Genomic DNA, 19,219 nt, shown 5'->3' on the forward strand with positions numbered 1-19,219 from the left:
CTCTCCGCATTGCATTCGCCGTCGATCCTTGCGCTTAATCCTCTTATTTCCTTCATTGATTCTATTTGATTTCCCCGAGCAAATGTTCAATTTGCCACGAGCGCAGCGTGTCTGCGGCACGGTGTAACCAACCACTCCAAGCGAACCAGAAATGTCTACGTCTAAACGAAACCGATCTGTTTAATATTGTGCCCTTCGTTCACCTCCAAGCAGTGCGCCGGGGTTTTGTGCTTTCCCCGGATGGCATCCACCGTCCCGGGGAGTTTCTTTGCGTAACGCTTTTAGGATCCTTTTTACCTACAGAAAAAAAAAAAAATAAATAAATCCCTTCCGTTTGGGAAGTGGAAATGGTACCCTTTACGTATGTGTTTGCTGTGCTGGCAGCGACGTTACATAAAATGGTTCGCTTACGTTTTTGTCGAGACGCTTGCCGTGAACAAAAAAAAGGGGAGAAGAAAGCACCACTCGTTTAAAATAGATGAATAGTCTCAGATACGAAGGCAGGCACCCGGCTGGACGAATGAAGAATAATATTTGTACGGGATCTTCTGTAAAATTGGGACCAGGTTAGACTGATTTATATCAGGGAGAGCAAGAGCGGATAAAAGGAGAACTTCAAATGATCGATCGAAGGAAAACAACCCGAGTTTGGCCAGTCAAGCACGGGGGTCATTTTTCATCTCGTCGGTCGAGTTTGTTCGTATGATTCCTTTCCGATTGACCCCATGTTGAACCACCCCGGGAAAGGTATCCCCCCAATCAAGAACTCGTTGATTTCGTGATAATACCACGTAACTAACTCCACGAAGGTGGGTGATTTATTTTTCCTTGTTTTCCAAACCATGTCGAGCGCATCATCACCTTCTCGGGACACTCGGGTGAAAGTTGTCCTTAAAAACTTTCATCACGGCTTTACCCTCCTTTAGGGGACATTCCATCGATCGAAAGTTTTCTTCTCGGTGCAGCTAGTCTATGAAGATATTTCCCTGCTTCATTTCACACCTGTTCCACATCTTTGGTGGACTACTTTTGATACTCTTGAATTCTACTTTTGTGATGTCATATTTCTTCGGTTATTGATGGTTATCTTCAAACTCAATCGAAGTTATTTAAATCATATTGAAGTACACTTATCAAACAAAAGGGTATCGTTTGCTCCCATTATTTATTTATTTGCTTAAAATTTATCATAAGTAGTTATTCATTCCCTTTAAACACCTGAGCGAGAACGAAGTATACTCTCCTTTCGAACCTTCCCCGAAATGTCCTTTAGCGAAGGCATCACAACGGATTATCCTTTGCAAGCCCTGCTGTCGAATTCGGGATTAATTCGTGGAAATTTTTCTCCCAACGTCCCTTTGCTAGCGCTAAACCTGCCTCAAAGTTCAAAAGTGACACCGAGGGAGGATAGTTTTCTTCTTTCTTTATTATTTCCTATTTTTAGTTTGCCACCGTCTTCTTACATTTGGAGCTTCGTTTTTGCGCTTGTTTGCACTCATAAATATGCATGAGCTCGTTTAACATCTTATTTAGTTTCGTGCACTTGTTTCGCCCCCGTCGCCATTGCTTATCATATCGTATCACGTCCGTGGTCGTCGTGGCGTTCCCACTGCCAATGCTGTCAGTTACGGTCCAGCCCGGTGCGGTGTAACTTCGTGCGAACCTGCCGTCGCCGGGTGGACGGGTTTTCCAGTTTAATAAAAACCGAACCGTCCGTTTGCCTCCTCCTTCGACAGGCCATTTTGTAATCTTTTTCTTTACCCATTTTCCCCATACTTTCGGCCGAACCATTCCGTCCGAGCAGAAGCAACAGGAGCTGAACAAGAACAAGGAAATCATCGTGCTGGATCATAAGCGCTCGAACGCGATCAACATCGCCATGACGAAGCTGCCTCCCCCGAGGGCCATTAAGGCGGCCATCCTGAAGATGGACTCGACCGTCGTGACGCGCGAGGGCATCGACAAGCTGCTGAACATGCTGCCGTCGGACGAGGAGCGCTGCAAGATACAGGAGGCGCAGATGCTAAACCCCGAGCTGCCGCTCGGTACCGCCGAGCAGTTCCTGCTGACCCTGTCCTCCATCTCGGAGCTCGGTGCCCGGTTGAAGCTGTGGGCGTTCAAGCTGGACTTCGAGAACATCGAGAAGGAGATCGCCGAACCGCTGATGGACCTGAAGCAGGGCATCGAGCTGCTGAAGTCGAACCTCACCTTCAAGTGCATCCTCTCGACGCTGCTGAACATCGGCATCTTCCTGAACGGGGCGCCGGTCAAGGGTTTCCAGATCGACTACCTCGCCAAGGTGCCGGAGGTGAAGGACACCGTGCACAAGCACTCGCTGCTGCACCACCTCTGCCACATGGTGATGGAGTCGCAGGCCAACACGACCGATCTGTACTCGGAGATCGGACCGATCACGCGCGCTTCGAAGGCGGACTTTAACGAGCTGGCGCACAACATCACCTACCTGGAGACGGAGTGCAAGGCATCCTGGGATCGGCTGAAGCTGATCAGCAAGCACGATACGGCGCCACACCTGAAGCAGAAGCTGATCGACTTCCTCGCCGACTGCGCCGAGCGTATCATCATCCTGGACATCGTCCACCGACGGGTATTGAACAGGTTCGTACAACCAGAAGATAGTGAAGTTCCTGAAGGTTAACACTAGAACACATTGCTTTGGAATTATGCAAAAATACCTTACAGCTGTCTTTTTTATCGCTCTTTTACAATTGTATTTATTTCGTCATTGTTTAAGATATTTGAATCCTTAAAGGGCTACTTTATAGTATATCTGTTGACTACCTCTACACCTCTCCATCATTCCGCTTACTAGATAAAAACCTCCAAAACAATCGAAAAATAAGATTCTCAGAAGAAAAGAAGAAGAAGAAGAAGAAGAAGAAATGAAGGAAAAATGAAAATTTTCTTAGTGATTTTTCCATTTCGATGCGTTATGCGAGAATCGTTATTATGTTAGTAGGCGTTACCTTCCATCTTTTAGCCCAAATCATGGCTTCATTTTTCATCGTAAAAATATGAAACTATTTTTTCAACATGATGTGTTGTATTTGCTATACAGCACTTACTTTTTATTTAGGTTTTCACTTTTTCGTTGGTAAATATAAAAGATGAAATTGTGTAGCCCTATTTTTTTACTTTACACCGAGTAAGCCGAAGGATAGAGAGGTGCTGAAAAAAACCCCAAAAATGCTATTTAAAAAAAAAGAAAAAAGTATAAAAAAACACACTGCAAAGGAACCGTTTAAGGATCTGAAAAATCTTCAACAATAACGGTCTGGTCAGCTTTATTCTAATTTAATTGTCGGAACTGCTCAACCAGCTACAATTGTTTTCTTCAAAGACTTCTTTTTGGATAAAATAATCAACCATTTTCGAGATGTTAAAACGAATGAAAATTGCGACGAGGTCAAAACGACCTACCATTTGGATTCTAATGTTGACAAACCGGTCGTTCGTTTTCAGGTACCGCAAGTTCCTGCTATGGTTGGGCGTGCCACAGCTGCGCATCGCGGAGTCACGTCCGAACGAGTTCTGCCGAATCGTGTCGGAGTTCGCGCTCGAGTACCGGACGACGCGCGAGCGTGTCCAGCAGCAGATCGAAAAGAAGGCGAACCATCGAGAGAGAAACAAGACTAGGGGCAAGCTGATCGTCGACGTTGCCAAGTTCAAATCCCAGGAGGATCGGGCCGACGATGAGTTACGGTAAGCGGTGATCTTTCCCTCCTAGTGTTTGCAGTAGTTTGTACAACCGTACCCCATTTACCTTTCGCCCCGCAGCACTCTACTAGGAACGCCCACGAAGGGTCCCGGCGGGGACGAGGTGGAAATGAGCGGCACACTCACCTGGCGCCGGCGTCGGGGCGACGCAGCCGCCTCCCCCGTGACACTGATGCACTCACACCCGGCCGTGGCCAGCCCTGGTCAGCACAACACACCCGGCTCGGCCGGCGGCGGTGGGGGTGGGGGACGGGACGAGAGTTTCACCGATGGGGACGATGAGATACTGGAATCGCTGGTGAAAACGGCCACCAAAACGGCCACCCCCCGGCCAATGCAGCGGGAACGGAAGCGAACCCGTCAGGCAGATCGAAAATCATGTAAGTTTCCAACTCGCCCCTCCCCGCACATCGCTCCCCACACTCCCCTCGACCGGTGGGGGAGTTGTAAATTCGCGCCTCTGTTTCCGTCCGCCCGTCAGATGTTGTTGTCCACAAACACACACACACACACTCTAATTTCCCACTGTCAAATCCTTGCAAAATCCAACCATCTTCCAATATTGTTCAAAACTGTGTCTCCCATCTCCCTCTCTGAACCCAACACATTATCTGCACCAATCTAGCGAGCAAGTTTTTATCTGCCCCCCCTTCCCCTCCAGTTTTCCTGTGATGTTGCTGTTGTTTTTTTCTTTTCTTTTACCAACTGTTTCTCCGTTTTTCTCCATCCACCGATCCATCCAACCCCGATCGCCAGTCAAACGATCTAGAACGCGCGAAGGATTCACGATGGAACGAACCGGCCGCTCACCTCCCCTTTGACGAGTACAGCCTCGCGCCGTCTAGCTAGGCTTTCCCGTTTCCTAAAATAAAAAAAAAAAAACAAGAAAAAAGAAAAAAGAATGCCAGTGTGCCACTGGGTGCTCTAGTAATATTTATAGATATCTATAAAGATAAGCCTCTCCACACCTACCGAAGACTTTCCAAACTTTTTCGATTCGATTGGTTCGAATTTATACATACCGGTGAATATTGCCTTGATGTGTTTTCTTTTTACTTCGTTCGTGCTTGGCTTCCCCGTTTGACTGTGGTTTGTTTGTCATGTGTTTTATATTAATGTTGCTTTTCCATTGTTTTGTACACTCCCGAAGGTCCCAACTAAATTTAATTGAATTTATTCCAAAGTTTTCTTTTTTATACATTTTTGATAAAGATTTTTTCTTAATTGTTCACATAGTGGCTATACAGAAGATGTTAAATAAATAAACCAATATAGGGAACAACCAAATTGCATGCCCCTTTTTCTACCACAAGTTCCAAGTTAAAGTTTGCTAAACTTCATTACGAGTAAAGCCACTACCAGCCACATTTAGTTACTGTCCGCGCCAAGTCGTAGTGCATGCATCCACGACTGACAATGCGCTGATTACTGCCGTTCCGTTTTGCATGGTTGTGAAAATTGCAATTCTTCTCCCTTCCCATCTCCTGCCTTCCGCTTTCGAAGCAGCAGCAGCAGCAGCAGCATGTTGAAAATGTCATTTACCATTAAACGTGTTTCATTTTTTCACTCTTTTTCTTCTCTCTCTCTCTCTCTCTTCGCAACCCCTTTTCCTACCGCAACCCCCACTCCATCGACGCCGTGTCATCGTCGTTCGTAAAAAAATGTCCCCGTCATCGGCCACGTCCGCGAACCCCGCACCACCTCACCGCAGTACGACGCACGCTGAGAAACGGATTATCCGAGGAAGAAAAGCAACATGTGGCCTCGTTAATAAAAGGATATTGAATTTCGGCTGCATCATCGAAGGCGGACACAACCCCCGCAGGATGAACGGGGCGAGTATCACATTTTACGAGCATCGTCAATAGACATCGGGATGCTGGTGAAGCGGCTTTTATTTTTTTTTTTGGATGGATAGAGACGCAGTAGAGGCGCTAACGATCGTCGCCAAGGACGGTCGTCGTACGGTTGAGAGACACAGAAGGAAGCTAAGAATCCCTGCGAAGGAGAGAGGAAAAGCTCCAATCTCCAAGGCGACAGTCTCGGTTCCGCTAGGGCGAACACTCTTTTCCAGCGCCGGAAATTATTTATCCGAGGGCGCGAGGCAGATAATTTAAATATCACTACCAAAATTCGAACCGAAGCATAGGCGAATAGATAGGCAACTATAGGTTTAGAAGGGAAAGCTTCGATACGCCCGGCGCTCATTGATTACACAACAATCTGACTGATGAATAGAGATTATTTGCCTTTTTCGACGCATACACGCAATACGCTCGTTCGAAAAGGGGTCGCAAGGGTTGAGGGTAAACAATATGTAACACCAGCAATGTGATACGGAGAGTTCAGTTAGAGCGTACTTTTTAGCGTGCAAAAGACTCTCACACCCTTCCCCGTGCTAGGAACAAAGAAAAACGCTACGGCAAACAGTGCAACGACGCATCGATCGCCGGATTGGGTTGGCACTAGTCGAAAGTAAGACCAATTTGCTTAAGGCAACCACTGTAAAAAGTTAAAAGCAAGGAAAAAAGTTTTAACTAGACAACTTCTGCTAGAACAGTTTGTTCGATGTAAACAACCTTATATTTTCCTAACCACTCAAGTATATGAAAAGCCAACCGAAGGAGATAACATCCATCGAAACTTTCTGATAAAAATAATAAAATATCTAAAAAAAAAAACACACATACACAAAACAATGCAACGACAATTTGTAAACACACAGGGCATTTTTGCCAGGTCTATATGTCAAATAAATTATGAATGATAAAACTCATTTTACGTGACGTGGTTTTTTGTTGCACGATTATGGAATGTTGGTGAAAGAAATGGTTATTAATGAACGAAAGGGTGAACTGAAAAATAATACATTGTAATGACAAAAGTAAGATTTTCTAGTACCCTTAAAGCTCAGCAACTTTCTGCATGAGCTTATTCCTCAACATGCACCATGATATAGAGTCTGGGGATATTCAATCCAATCGCACAATTTCCACTCTAATAATAATGCAACTACCACGTACTTCAAACTTACACAACGCAGACAAATGATTGGTCGATAATTGAACCTGGTACATCTTGTCGTTTCCACTCCGTTTAACATAGGCAGCCCAAATGTTACTCTTGCCTAAGCCCCCCCCCCGATACTTCACTATCAGACTACGTTATATCATCTGCTAGTTAACGAGTTGTGAACATTGACACACTTCCTCCTGCTCCAATGATTGCACAATTGCTTGAACATTGCACACCTTCGGGAGTTTATTTGAGGAAGATGTTGGGTGATGTTTTTTTCGGTATCTACTGAAAGTCAGCCTGAAACCTGTTGACACACAATAGACAGAGAGTTAACAGAAACCAATTTGCCAGCGTTTGTTACTGTTTGCCTCCATTCTACTGTGGTTGAAAGTCAAATATGCCAGATGTGTTTTGCTGGCAGAAAAAAGACACATAGAAATATGAAGATGTTGTAACGTTTGTGCATAATCTTACTATGAACAACTTGGCTGTCCAACTTTAAGCAACTTTGTAGCAAATCTTTAAAACGGCGGCATTAGATAACTTTGTCTATTCATATTTTTGATTACGGATACGTTTGATTCCACTCACTAAGACAGGGGTCGGCAAACGGTGCTAACTGATTTTATCCAGCCTGTAAGAAAATTTTGGTGCTTCATACATAAAACCCATCTACAGTTTTTTCGGATTTTTTCACAATACCAGATTTTTTAAATAATGAAGATTAAAATTATTGTATGAGGTGTCTCTGTTATTTGTTGAAACAACTGAAAATTCAACGGAAATAAGTGTGAAAATGTTTTAAAATGTTCAGCAATTAAATTTCAAATATTTTATGTTACATCACTTTTTTATGTCACTTTACTATTTAGAAAAGTATCCGGCCCGCAGCTTTCGGTATCCTTTTAAATTTTTTTTTTTTAAAGGAAATTTAAGCTTTACTATATTTGTTTATTTGTTTATTTGTTTATTTAAAGTGTAAACTCAACGGACAGACAAAGTCCCAATGAGTAATTAAATCTATATTAAACGCGACAAAACAAAATACATACTCGATGAAAATATGAAGAAAAAAATTACATGTATAGAGTTTTTCCTTCACAGGATGGCAGCTACTAATGTTTTTGTTACATCTCTTGAAGAGATGTTTCAAGATTGTGTTACGAACTGGTTGTTGCTTTAAAGCTTGAAACACTTTACATACTAATTTATTGCTGCTTATATTAATCTTAAACTAGTTTATTTACTTATGAAACTAAATTACGAATTAATTCATGTATTGATAGGAGACATTTAGCTCTTGTTGATATGGTATCCTTTTAATCAATTGGCCCTTTTTAGGAAATTTAAGCGAACCCCTGCTCTAAGAGATTGACGATTTTGAACTAATGTCTATTTTAATTTTGATTGATACTTTAAAACAAAATATTTCTTCACTATTTATGCAATAATGGAAAGTAGGAACAATTGAAGAAAAGGAACATTTGAAAAATTTATATTTAATAATGTGTCGTGTTCTCGATGATCGACCGATCGATTTATTATCCGTCCGTTCTCCTAGACGATCCAGTTCAAAGAGACCGTTCTATCTTCCTGATCTCCAGTGACATGTGCTGACGGAGAGTAGATGCCATATACTCGGATCACACCTGACACTGCCCGTTATACCAGTTATAACTACTTATTTTACATTACTTAAAATTGTAGAGCATAAATAACATTCTCTTCAATAAAATGTTGAATTATTTATAAGTCAACATAAACCGTTTTAAAGCGAAGCACTTTTAATGGAACGCCGTTATCTGATTGTAATGATAACAAAAAGATAAAGTTGAAGGTTTAATAAAGGAAAAAATAATAGATTTATTAACGTCCAATATGTTTCAGTAACGTATCAAATATACGCTTAAGAATTTATTTCAGTGTTTTAAAATAAATTTATCGATTTTGGTGGTAATTCATGCAAGTGTATCAAATTGGCACCCAGGAACGAGTTACCATTCTGCAAGCCCTGCAAAAAACAAGGTCATCAGTGTAGCTATCGCTATTTCAAATCGATTACTACTAGGTCACCCGTCCGCAAGTGAAAGTGAGACTATGGCAGCTCAAATCATAATGTAAGCGGAAATGTTCTCGGCACAAACTCATCCGCAAACTCGATCGCCCGATACGTCGAACAACTGGCCACCGGTGGGACAGACAAGCGAAAGCAACACTGTGGCGAATTATTTACGCTTCGTCACAACCCACTTCCACCCTCAACCGCGCCGTTCTTGGCGACTGTCTCCACACTTTCGTTCGCTCTGCCCATATTCGGTTCCGGCTCATTGCCCGACGGTCCGGGAAGCAAGCATCCGGAACTGCGAGAACTGCGGGGTTTTGATGACGTATTGGGGGTGGCAGAACACTTTCCTTCACTCTCTTCGAGAGTATTGACGAGCGCGCCAAAGATATTCCGTCCCCGTCGAGGGCGACGCTTCCGGTTCCGTGAAGAATCAACAACGCGCCAAAGCACTCTAGCTCGTCGCACTAAAGTTACGCAAGAAATCCTCCGCCAACTAATCCACAGCGACGGCTGCGATGGCACGAAAAGGGAAGCAAACGCAACTTGGCGGAAAAACTAAAAGACACTCCCCCGGAGGGAGTTGGTTCTGTCTTGGTGACTTGTTCACACTTCCGTTCAACACCTCCGCCTGAAGCCTGCGGTAACAGTCACGCTCGCATGTTTTCCAGCCCACCTGAAGCTTCCGGATTGACAAAAAAAAAGATACCAAACCTGCATTCCTGATGCTTGCACGAAACTTTTACGCCACTGTTGGTCACTGTCGGAACTTGTCATCGCCCGGTGCGCTCGACACAAAACCGAATCTCGTGCCCGCTTCCCGTGGAGCATAGAATTGAGGAAGGGAGAAAATTGTAAACACCAACAATCCACCACACACCTGCCTCACCAGCAGAGGAAGTAACCCCCCCGTCGGAAGAGTGCAAGAGAAAGGGCTTTTGTTTTTCACCCACCGTGCATTACACGCATTGCATAATTGTTGCATTGTTAGTGCGCGAGGTGCCATAGTTTTTCCATCTCCAGCAGTGCATTGCATTTGGTGCTTTAATTTTGATATTTTCCATTTTTATGCCCCTGTTTTTTGTTTCTTGTTTTTCGGTATCTAGTTTGCCCATCAACTGTGTCACGCACGGTGCTGCGTGTTTAAACGGTTACCGTTTATCTGGTTGCTATCGAAACTGATCAGAAAAATTATGTCCCGAGCAGCGGAATGAACGCATGTTGCCTTCGTTCAGTTTTGATTTATTTTTATTTTGATCTTCACAACTTAAGATTTACTTACAACTGGTGGAATAAATATAATGCGAAATGTTACTGAATGAAATTATTCAAATCTTTTCCACTGCCCCACTTTTCACAATATGTTTTGGTATTTAAATTGAAAAATTGATAAAACCAAACAGTAAATTTTTATTTCAATTTTAAATTTGAAGGAATTTCAAAATATGTACGGATTTGAACTGATCAATTCACTGTTTCCAAGAGAAAACTACCAAAATCAGTTACATTTTTCATGATTTTGATAATATCCAAATGATTTTGTTTGAAACATCCAACATTGGTTTTGTTTGAAGCAAGTCACAAACAATTGTCAACAGTCGAAATCTTCACTTGCTCAGGACGTTTACGGCAATGCGCGGGCCCTTGTTTAGCTACAGTATGCTTACGAACCGCGACAATTGAATCTGGCTGCAAACAATCAGAGACGGAGCATCGAAACGGAGCAATGCAGGGTGGTGCGCCAGGGAGAGATTATAAATAAAGCTACACAACCCACAGGGCGGCAGATTCATTCGCGGTTCCTCGGTTAGTAAACAACTGTTGCCAACAACTGGTGTCTGCAGTATGAAGTTATAAACGTTTATTTTTCGTATCATTTAGTTGTAGTGTATGACATTTTTGACAGAACAACAATAGGAATATAAAGTGAATCCTCAGAACAGTGGTTGCGGCTAAAAGTGCAACGATGAATGTGTTTCAAACGGTTCACCCTTTGGGTGCGCACAGTGACTTCCGGAAGAATGTTGTGATGCTAGTGTTGGCGGAAATGGTTATCGGTGCATTGGTGCAGGCAGTTTCGGCAAACGGTATACAAAATGAGTTCCACGCTCATCGGTCCCTATCCGGACGGCAGATTGCCAGCCGACGTGATACGCGTTGTAAGGCTAACCAATATTTTCCGAATGTTACACCATTTCTTACCTGAATGATTGAGTGTTGTGGAAAATAAAATGTTAATGTCATTTTTTTGTTACCTATGCAAATAATGAATAACATACTGGAGGTTAATACATATCTGTTAGTATTCTTTGATGTTCCACAAAACATCATAAAATTAGTATTGCTTCACTTATCTAAAACGTCCCTCGAATTGAGTTGAACGCAAAATCAAACCCAAAAAGTAAGTTCCGTATGCTGGTAGCAAACAACCCAAACATGCTTATCGCGTCCATAAGACCGAAATGTGGATGGACAAACAAAGAGTACCCGATGATGAATGCCCGCATTATCCTTTGGTCGGATGTGTCGGCCAGCAATCGATCCTAGCGCACCCGGACAATGAGGCAGGGGCCAGCCTGGAGTGGTTGCGCCACTTGACACCGGAAGCCCTCCAACACTGTAGCGCCATCTTTGGATCTGGCAGAGACGAAGAAAAAAACTGCCACGGCCAGACCAGAGACGTGCCAGATCAAACAGAGCTACCCCACCCAACCTCGAGCCACAACAAGTACCACCGAATGAATGGCTTTATCCACTCCCATATCCGGTCAATGTAATCAGGGCTAAAACAGTCTCCGTACGGGCGTCCTTTCTTTGGTTGAGGAAAGAAAAAAGAAACTGTTGGGAAAATAGGAGCGAAGAAGCGGATGTGATGTGAGAGGGCATTCCGAGCCTAACCTAACCTTAAATGGTTCGTCCGTATTGCAAACACGTCCACGTTCGGATGTGGTGTTCACTTGCAAGGGAAACAAAAGAAGAAGGAAAAACAGCGATGTTTGTGAAAGTTATTTTAGCGAGCGAAAAAACCTTCCACCGCACGTGGAGTATCGGTCGAATCGAATCCTGCAATCGGAAGGTTCCACACGCCAAACACGCCTTCAATATTCATAACTCGCCCCGGTCGCTGTCGAAGCCCAGCCGATGTTTATACGCTTCATGCCCTCCATTAAACGCAAGACAAACACGGCGTGCTCATGGCCGGCCAACCAAGCCACTGGGAGACGATGTTGTAGCGCCCGAGCAACATACTTTCGGTGCTGCCTGTGCCTACTTCCGTCGTCTTTGTTTCGTCCCGGTATGGTGTAGTCGGTTTTCTTTTTTGGAAAATTGAATCCGAGCAGCGACGAAAAGTAACTCTGCTCCGTGCGGTGCAGGGACGCATGGGCGGCATTTGTGCAGGTCGAGGCTCGAGCTTCGGGAGATTGGTTCAAATTTAATTAACTAAACAACACTGGCCTTGTCGAGGCGATGGCTTTCCTGGCCTGGCCTCACCATGTAGTGGCGCACACACCTACAGACTTTGCCGTTCACTTCACTTAACGCAATGACTCCAGACGAACAACTTGAGCTTCACGACGTTGCTTAAAGCTGGAAAATCTTCGTATATTTCAAAACATGGATTTTGAGGATTTTAATGCCCAAGGGAAATGCTAGGCAGAATGGCCTGGGATGGATAAATGGAACGCCACAGGAACACAACCAAAAAAATAAAAACGGTTGAAAAGCCAAACGATGTCCTCGCCTAAGCTGGGACGGTGCAGAATCTCGTTTTGAATATTAAAAAGTTCATTCTGTTAGCTTCCACGAACGGGGGGGGGGCCTTGTCTGGGGAAGCGGTTTCGCTTAAGACGCACCCCGCCCTACGCTGGCCAGACTTATGAGGGATCATCGGTAAAACGGAGCGCCACAAAGGATTTCCCATGCTGTCAACAACACACACACGTACATACACACGAGCTCAAATAAAATGGACGGCTTTCTTCCCGGGGACGGATAGGTCACAAGGGGCTACATAGAGAACATTTTTCTGCGTAATTGAATATGAGACCAAGTCTGTTGGACGAACAGAACGTAATCCACCGCTTGGAGGTTTGCGAATCGTACTGTCGTTTCCTTGAACGACCTCCTCAAATAACGACTACGTGGATTGAGGCAGAAGATCTGCTTTTCCATAAAATGAGTCTGAAACCGGGAATGAGAAAAACCACAATTGTTTTACCGAAATTTTAAAAACCACAAATGGTACAACAAAACAATGGACTTATTTTTCAAAGAAATGAAAAACTTAATTTATGCTTATCACAATCCATTTGTACGGCATGTGACGAGTTATCGAAGAAAGGATTATGTTTAGCGATGAATTTTTCACTACAACGAGATAAATTACAGTCTCAGAATATTGCGATCGAATGGATTTTTTAGAAAACGAACTTATTACGTATTCCTACGAGATAGTTTTCTTATTTCTTCCACCAAAAATGAACGAATAAATAAATAATGTTGGTCGTAAAATAAGCAACGCTTTAAAGTAACATTCACAATTCCATAATTTCCTCGTTCATGTTCTAATTTAAAAAAAAATTTCAAAAAAACTCTAAACTTTACTAGTTTTCTAATTATTTAATACAAATTTGTAAATTATACCGTATACCGTTGTACCGTTGGAAAAGCTTCTTTTTCGTTATGGTAAATAATTGATGACCATTATTTGAATACCGCGACGATTTGTCATCGCCCGAAATTACCCCACAACCTCTACTCCGAAGAACTTCCACATGCGTTTATGGAGACCTAGTGAAAAAAAAAAGACTAAAATGCAATTAAAACGCGGAATTCAGGTTAATGCCTTTATTATTTAGCCGGTCCCCTACCGGTCCCATTGTTTGGGGCGGGCTGTCATTAGTCAAAATTTTACTTCCGACAGGTGATTGTGGAGGGAAATTTTATCACGCCGTTTCGATCACACACAGAGTCCGAAACATTCCGTGAAGTTCGTGGGGGTAGTGAACTTTCCAAATCGCTGTGCGTTAGTCCCTGAAGAGAGCATCGTGAACCTGTAGAGAGAGCGAGAGAGAGAAAGTGGAAAACTGGTTGTACTAACGAAATTCCTCACCATGGTCTCCTACCGTTTTCCAGTCCTTCCAATTTTCACCGTATACCAGTGGGGTCAAGGACTCTGCTCGGCCGCTTCCGGCGAGTACGGTTCCTGCCAGCCGAACAACGAGTGCGTCCTGCGTGGAGGCATCCCGGCCGGTCCTTGCGCCGGTGGCTACGGAACGTGTTGTATTTGTAAGTCAAAGCATCGCTTTAGATTCATTCGATTCCCTTCGTGACACCTTCTCTGTTCCTATGTTTTCAGTTATGGCATCGTGCGGCGGAGTCGTGCGTGAGAATGGGACGTACTTCGTCAATCCGAACCATCCGGATAGTACCGACGGTACGGGAAGTTGTCAGCTGACCATCCTGAAGATGCACCCGGACATCTGCCAGGTGCGGTTGGACTTTGACCACTTCTCGCTGCATGGTCCGGAGATCGTGAACCATATCTGCAATACGGATCAGTTTCTGGTGTCCGGAGGGAGTCCGGCGCCAACGATTTGTGGAAGCGCCACGGGGGAACATAGTAAGTGACGGGTCGCTTAGACGATCAAACCGAAGGTGAATTAACGTTGGTCCTTTGTTCCTTCAAACCAGTGTACATTGACGCAGGCATGGGCCAGAGTAATCCCATCATTCTGACCGTCATCACCAGTGGGCCCAGCTTTGCCCGATCGTGGCGCGTCCGGATATCGCAGATCCCGTGCGGTGCCATCGCCAAAGCGGACCAGGGCTGCTTGCAGTATCATACGGGCGTGAGTGGCCGGGTGAGAAGCTTCAACTTCGACCCAACCAACGGACGGCAGCTGTCGAACCAGGACTACAGCATTTGCATCCGGACGGAGCGCAACTTCTGCAGCATCCAGTATACGGCCTGTCCGGGCTCGCTGCCCGGAAACCGGTCGCGCACCTTCACCCTGTCCGGAAACTCGAATAGCATCGTGCAGGCGATGGTGGGTGGCGGTACTCAGGGTACGCCGAACTCTTGTACCAACGACTGGCTGATGGTGCCGTGCGCCAAGATTGCCGACCGGCTGCCGATGGCCAGCACCTGCGAGGACAAAATCTGCGGCGGAACGTTCAACGCGGAGGTCAGCTCGGTCGAGCGGACGGTGGTATCCACCATACGACCCTTCCGGCTGGCGTTCCACACGGACTCGATCGAGGCCCCGACCGACGTAGACAACCGTGGCTTCTGTCTCGATTACGTCCAGCAACCGTGCACTAGTAATAAGTGAAAGTGTGTGTCGGAGAGGTTTCTCAATAAAGCGATCTATATTTCCGTATATTAAAATGTCTTTTCCAGTTAGGGAAATATTGGAGTACGAATGTGGAAGATAAACTTAATTTGATAGAATTTAATGTTTTTATTTCAATCTGAAAGATAAAAATCTGCATAAAAAGTTGAATAACCAAATCAATGTTCGGTCAAATCATACTACGTTTTGCACAGTGCTAGCCTAACTACCATAGAATACAAGTAAAATAAGTGAGAAACTCTTAAATTAATATTTCCTCAAGTTTCAGAAACCTTTTGTGTGGCACATTATGTTCCTAACTTGGTGCATTTTTTTTGCAATGTTCCTTACTTGGCGCACCTTAAACAAAACGGATGCAGTTCATTGAATTCAACAGCTTTATTCAAAATTTAACTTAAAACAATAGAAACACTTTTCAACAGCAATTTAAAAAACAATTGAGCTTTTTTTGCAGCGGACTTTGGCTTCTCTCGTGGAAATAAAACTATCTCATCGCTAACTTTTATAATCTCATTCATCAAAACCTTCTATGATTCAAAAATATCTAGCAGCGCAAATATTCATAGTCTCCACGGTGAATAATTAGGAACACTGTGTTAATAATTAGAAAAACAGTGATATAGAAATAATTATCCGTTACGGTGCGTTTTATAAACATGCAAACACATTCAAAATAAATTTAGATAAATAGAAAACTTACCTTTCGATCGAACAAATTTTCACAACGGATAAAACCGAAACACGAATGCATGCATAATTAAAACACGAGCACGTTTTATTTGTACAGTTTTCTGAAAAAGAAACGTTTCTTACGAATTGGTTTATTTCCATCTTTTGATTTTCTCACAATCGGTAAACTATTTGATTTGGATGATTGATTTCTTCCCCGGCACGAGCTTATCGCTCGCCACTGGGTCGGATAAATTTTATAGCATCGCTTTGCAGAACACCTGTTTAGTAGTTTCATTCGAGTTTTGTATTAATTTGTAATGATTATTTCCTTTAAAAACATCGCTGTCGATCGGTGATAGATAAATAATTTAAAGTTCTTAACAATGACACATGCCTCTCTCTCTCTCGCTCTTTCTCTCTCTCTCTTTCTCTCTCTTTATTTCTCTCTCTCTCCCTCTCTTTATATACTCGCCAAATTTCATTTAATATATGCGTTAAACTTGCTGTCCTCTGTGTAATATCGGTTACGATTAGTTCAATATATACTTTGCTTTCGGTTGCCAATTTAATCTTTGAACATTCCGAGTGTGATCGTGAGTGGAGTGAAGAAGGGCAGGAAAATATACGGTGTGTTTCCCCCACACGATGGAAAACTATTCTAAAATGCAACTCTCGCAGGAAGGGAAACCGGAAATAGGGCAGCGGGCCATACGGGCATGAATGATGCTCCGATCGATGAGTCGATGACCGATTGGGGTGTGTGAAGTTTTCCCCGCTTAAGGGTTCGCTTAACTAGATACAATGCACTCCCCTGCGTGGCAACCCTCCCCCCTTCCCCCCAGTTTGGCCCTTCGTGCTGTGGCTATAAGTTGTAGAATAAATTCCTCAGTTTGTAGTTTTGACACTTTCGAGTGAAAAAATGCTCGTGGCAGCGAGAAGAACATCTGGACAGAGTTGTAAAGCTGTATCGAACACACAGCAATAGTGAAAAAATGTTTGTATCTAGAACATCGAGCTGAAAGTGATCCGGTAATCTAAATACGTTTCTATAAACTTCGTCCTCTGTTTTTTTTGTTTGTTTTATGTTTTCATTTTGTTTCCTTTTCTCCTCCTGTTGTCCACTATTTGTTTGTTCCTTCCTCGTGGTGTAGGTGTGTAAGTGTGTGTGCTGGCAAATGGCACCTGTTAACATTAATATATAATCAAATAACTAACGTGGTAAAGTGGCTCGTTATACTATCATTTCAAGTGGTACTTCCTTCTGCCTCAACGATCGATACACGCGGCCAGGTTTCAATATATTATTTTGTTTGTTTTTTTTTATAGAATTTGTCTTTGGTTCGTTTAGTACGGCAAATAGATGACAACACTGACAGATAAAGATGGGCATAAATCTCTGTTTAAACCTCGTACCTCTACCTTCGCTTTTAATCGTAAAAGTAGTGTTAAACTTGTCGGTTTGTTGTCCGAACAACACGTAGACTCATTCCATTAGTGAACAACGAAACAAACCACATGACGATTTCTCCTACCCGGCAGCCTACCAGTTCGTTTGTGCACACCATTTTTCGCCTACTTTAATGCCTTCCTGTACAGAGATCTTTTATGTGTCACCTCGATGTACTGCATTCGCGTGAAACTGTACCAACAACCACATCGGAACCAAATCAACAATGCCCGGCAATGCCTTCCCATCGCCGTTAAATCGTTTAAGTACTCTTACCCTTAAAGCTTATATCACTTTTAACGAGTTTTGTCATTTTGATTTATTGGTCATTATTTGCATGTACAGCTTTGCACTGTCTTACGGTTTTGATACTTTCTCTATACTTGTGTGTTCTTTTCCTGCGGCACAATCAAGAGTGGGACGTGAAAACAGAACCGGGTTTGTCATTCGCTTGTGGGATTTTTCGTAAGTGCAGTTTTACTTCGATTTAATTCAGGCTCATTAAACTATTTTCACATTGATTTTGGGGTGTGCGCGTATGTGTGTGAGTATTTGCTTGCTTGTGCTATCTAGTTGGCTAGAGTAATTTGTTTCTTCCACCGAAAGCTATACTAAACTCGCGCGGTTATGGTCGCTCCTGTTTGAAAAGTGACAGAAACGCTCTTACTAACTGTTGTGTGCGCAAAGACTGTATGTCTTTTGCAAACTGTGCTAACTGTTTTAATGGTCGAACACACATTTCGATCGGTAAACAAAACCTTCTTTGCCAAAAGAATTTCCCGGTGCAAAAATGGATTGCAGTGAAACACACACGTATCAATTTGGTTGTACATCGAATAGTGTAACATCTGTAAAACATCTCGCCAAGATAGCCAAAAACCAGAAAAAGCTTGCGTTATTTTCGCTATTGAGATTTCTTAACCGTAGGTGATCGGGTGTTTAGTCCAAATGAGTGATATGATTCTCTACAACTTCGTGATAAGTGTCCTGTGTTGTGAGAGGAGTATAAAAGTTATTAAAATATTACAATTATTCAAACTTAAACAATGATTTAGAAGTGATCCATTTAGAAGCCTTTGTTATTTTAAAGACTTAGTGTTGATTAAATGACGAGAAATTTAAAATTTACCATGATTTAAATTTCTTACTAATAATCAATGCAGAATTAACTTAACTTTCATTTATTTAAATATTTTCCCTTTAGCTCATCAAACACTCACAGTTTATCCAACATCACTCATCACGTTATATTGTTGGTTTATGATGTTTCATCCTTTGTTTTTGTTTGCCAAAAAAAAAACTAATCAGAAACAATCCTCTTTATGATTTTTGGGACAAACCATTTTTTCCACATTCAACGCATCCCCATCCCGCATCCAATCGTGCGGACACGTTTATCCTTGACCTGGAACCAGGTTGGACGCCAAATCCTTTCACTTTTGTCCTTTCTGTCGCTTTGTTTTTATTTTAGCGATTCTTGATAAACGCGCACCGGCTGAAGATGGCAGAGATATGAGCGGCAAAAAACAAAACGAGAAACACGAATGGGGATGGGTTGTTTTTCCCCTTGCTTCACCCCACACCCCCTCTCACCGTTCCCTGGCGAAAGCTCGAAATAGGAAATGGATGCTTAAAAATTCATCCATTTTGCCAACAACTTAACTTGCGCTCAGTCCACTTTTCCACGATTGGATACCTTTTTGTTTCGGTTGTTTATTTTTCCTATCGCTACGATGAAAAAGTTATACTAAAACAACCCGAGAAAAACCGACTCGAGGCCCAACTCGGGACGTCCAATTTGCAGTCCAGTGTGGAGCGAAATTCGGTCCCATACGACATTCGCAGGGCATACGGACGCCTTTCGCACATCGGTTCCATGTACGTACGGGAAACAGGGGACACGAAACTTTAAGTATCCGGAGAGTG

General features: G+C 43.2%; 2 protein-coding genes across 2 annotated transcripts in view; both read left to right on the top strand.

Moving 5' to 3' along the window:
• The window catches only part of LOC131294261 (FH1/FH2 domain-containing protein 1-like), a 45,461-nt gene extending 39,938 nt beyond the window's left edge, over positions 1–5,523 (top strand). Inside the window, exons 10-14 of the mRNA XM_058322307.1 lie at positions 1,805–2,619; positions 3,484–3,723; positions 3,799–3,908; positions 3,984–4,118; positions 5,450–5,523. Coding sequence (XP_058178290.1) covers positions 1,805–2,619; positions 3,484–3,723; positions 3,799–3,908; positions 3,984–4,118; positions 5,450–5,523 — 1,374 coding nt within the window. The remainder of the gene's footprint in view (positions 1–1,804; positions 2,620–3,483; positions 3,724–3,798; positions 3,909–3,983; positions 4,119–5,449) is intronic.
• Positions 5,524–10,784: 5,261 nt separating this feature from the next.
• LOC131281733 (uncharacterized) lies at positions 10,785–15,153 on the top strand. Its single transcript, XM_058311080.1, has 4 exons — positions 10,785–10,977; positions 13,955–14,107; positions 14,178–14,441; positions 14,513–15,153. Exons 1-4 carry the CDS (start codon positions 10,785–10,787, stop codon positions 15,151–15,153), a joined length of 1,251 nt encoding a protein of 416 aa, XP_058167063.1.
• The last annotated feature ends 4,066 nt before the right edge of the window (positions 15,154–19,219 follow it).

Source organism: Anopheles ziemanni, chromosome 2 (assembly GCF_943734765.1).
Source record: "Anopheles ziemanni chromosome 2, idAnoZiCoDA_A2_x.2, whole genome shotgun sequence".
Lineage (NCBI taxonomy): Eukaryota > Metazoa > Arthropoda > Insecta > Diptera > Culicidae > Anopheles > Anopheles ziemanni.

What these genes read in the sequence shown, in the direction of transcription:
- LOC131281733 (XM_058311080.1), top strand. Translation starts at nt 10,785, where the DNA reads ATGAATGTGTTTCAAACGGTTCACCCTTTGGGTGCGCACAGTGACTTC. An exon ending in CTACGGAACGTGTTGTATTT is followed by an intron (nt 14,108 to 14,177) that starts GTAAGTCAAAGC and finishes CTATGTTTTCAG; the next exon opens with TTATGGCATCGTGCGGCGGA. An exon ending in AAGCGCCACGGGGGAACATA is followed by an intron (nt 14,442 to 14,512) that starts GTAAGTGACGGG and finishes CCTTCAAACCAG; the next exon opens with TGTACATTGACGCAGGCATG.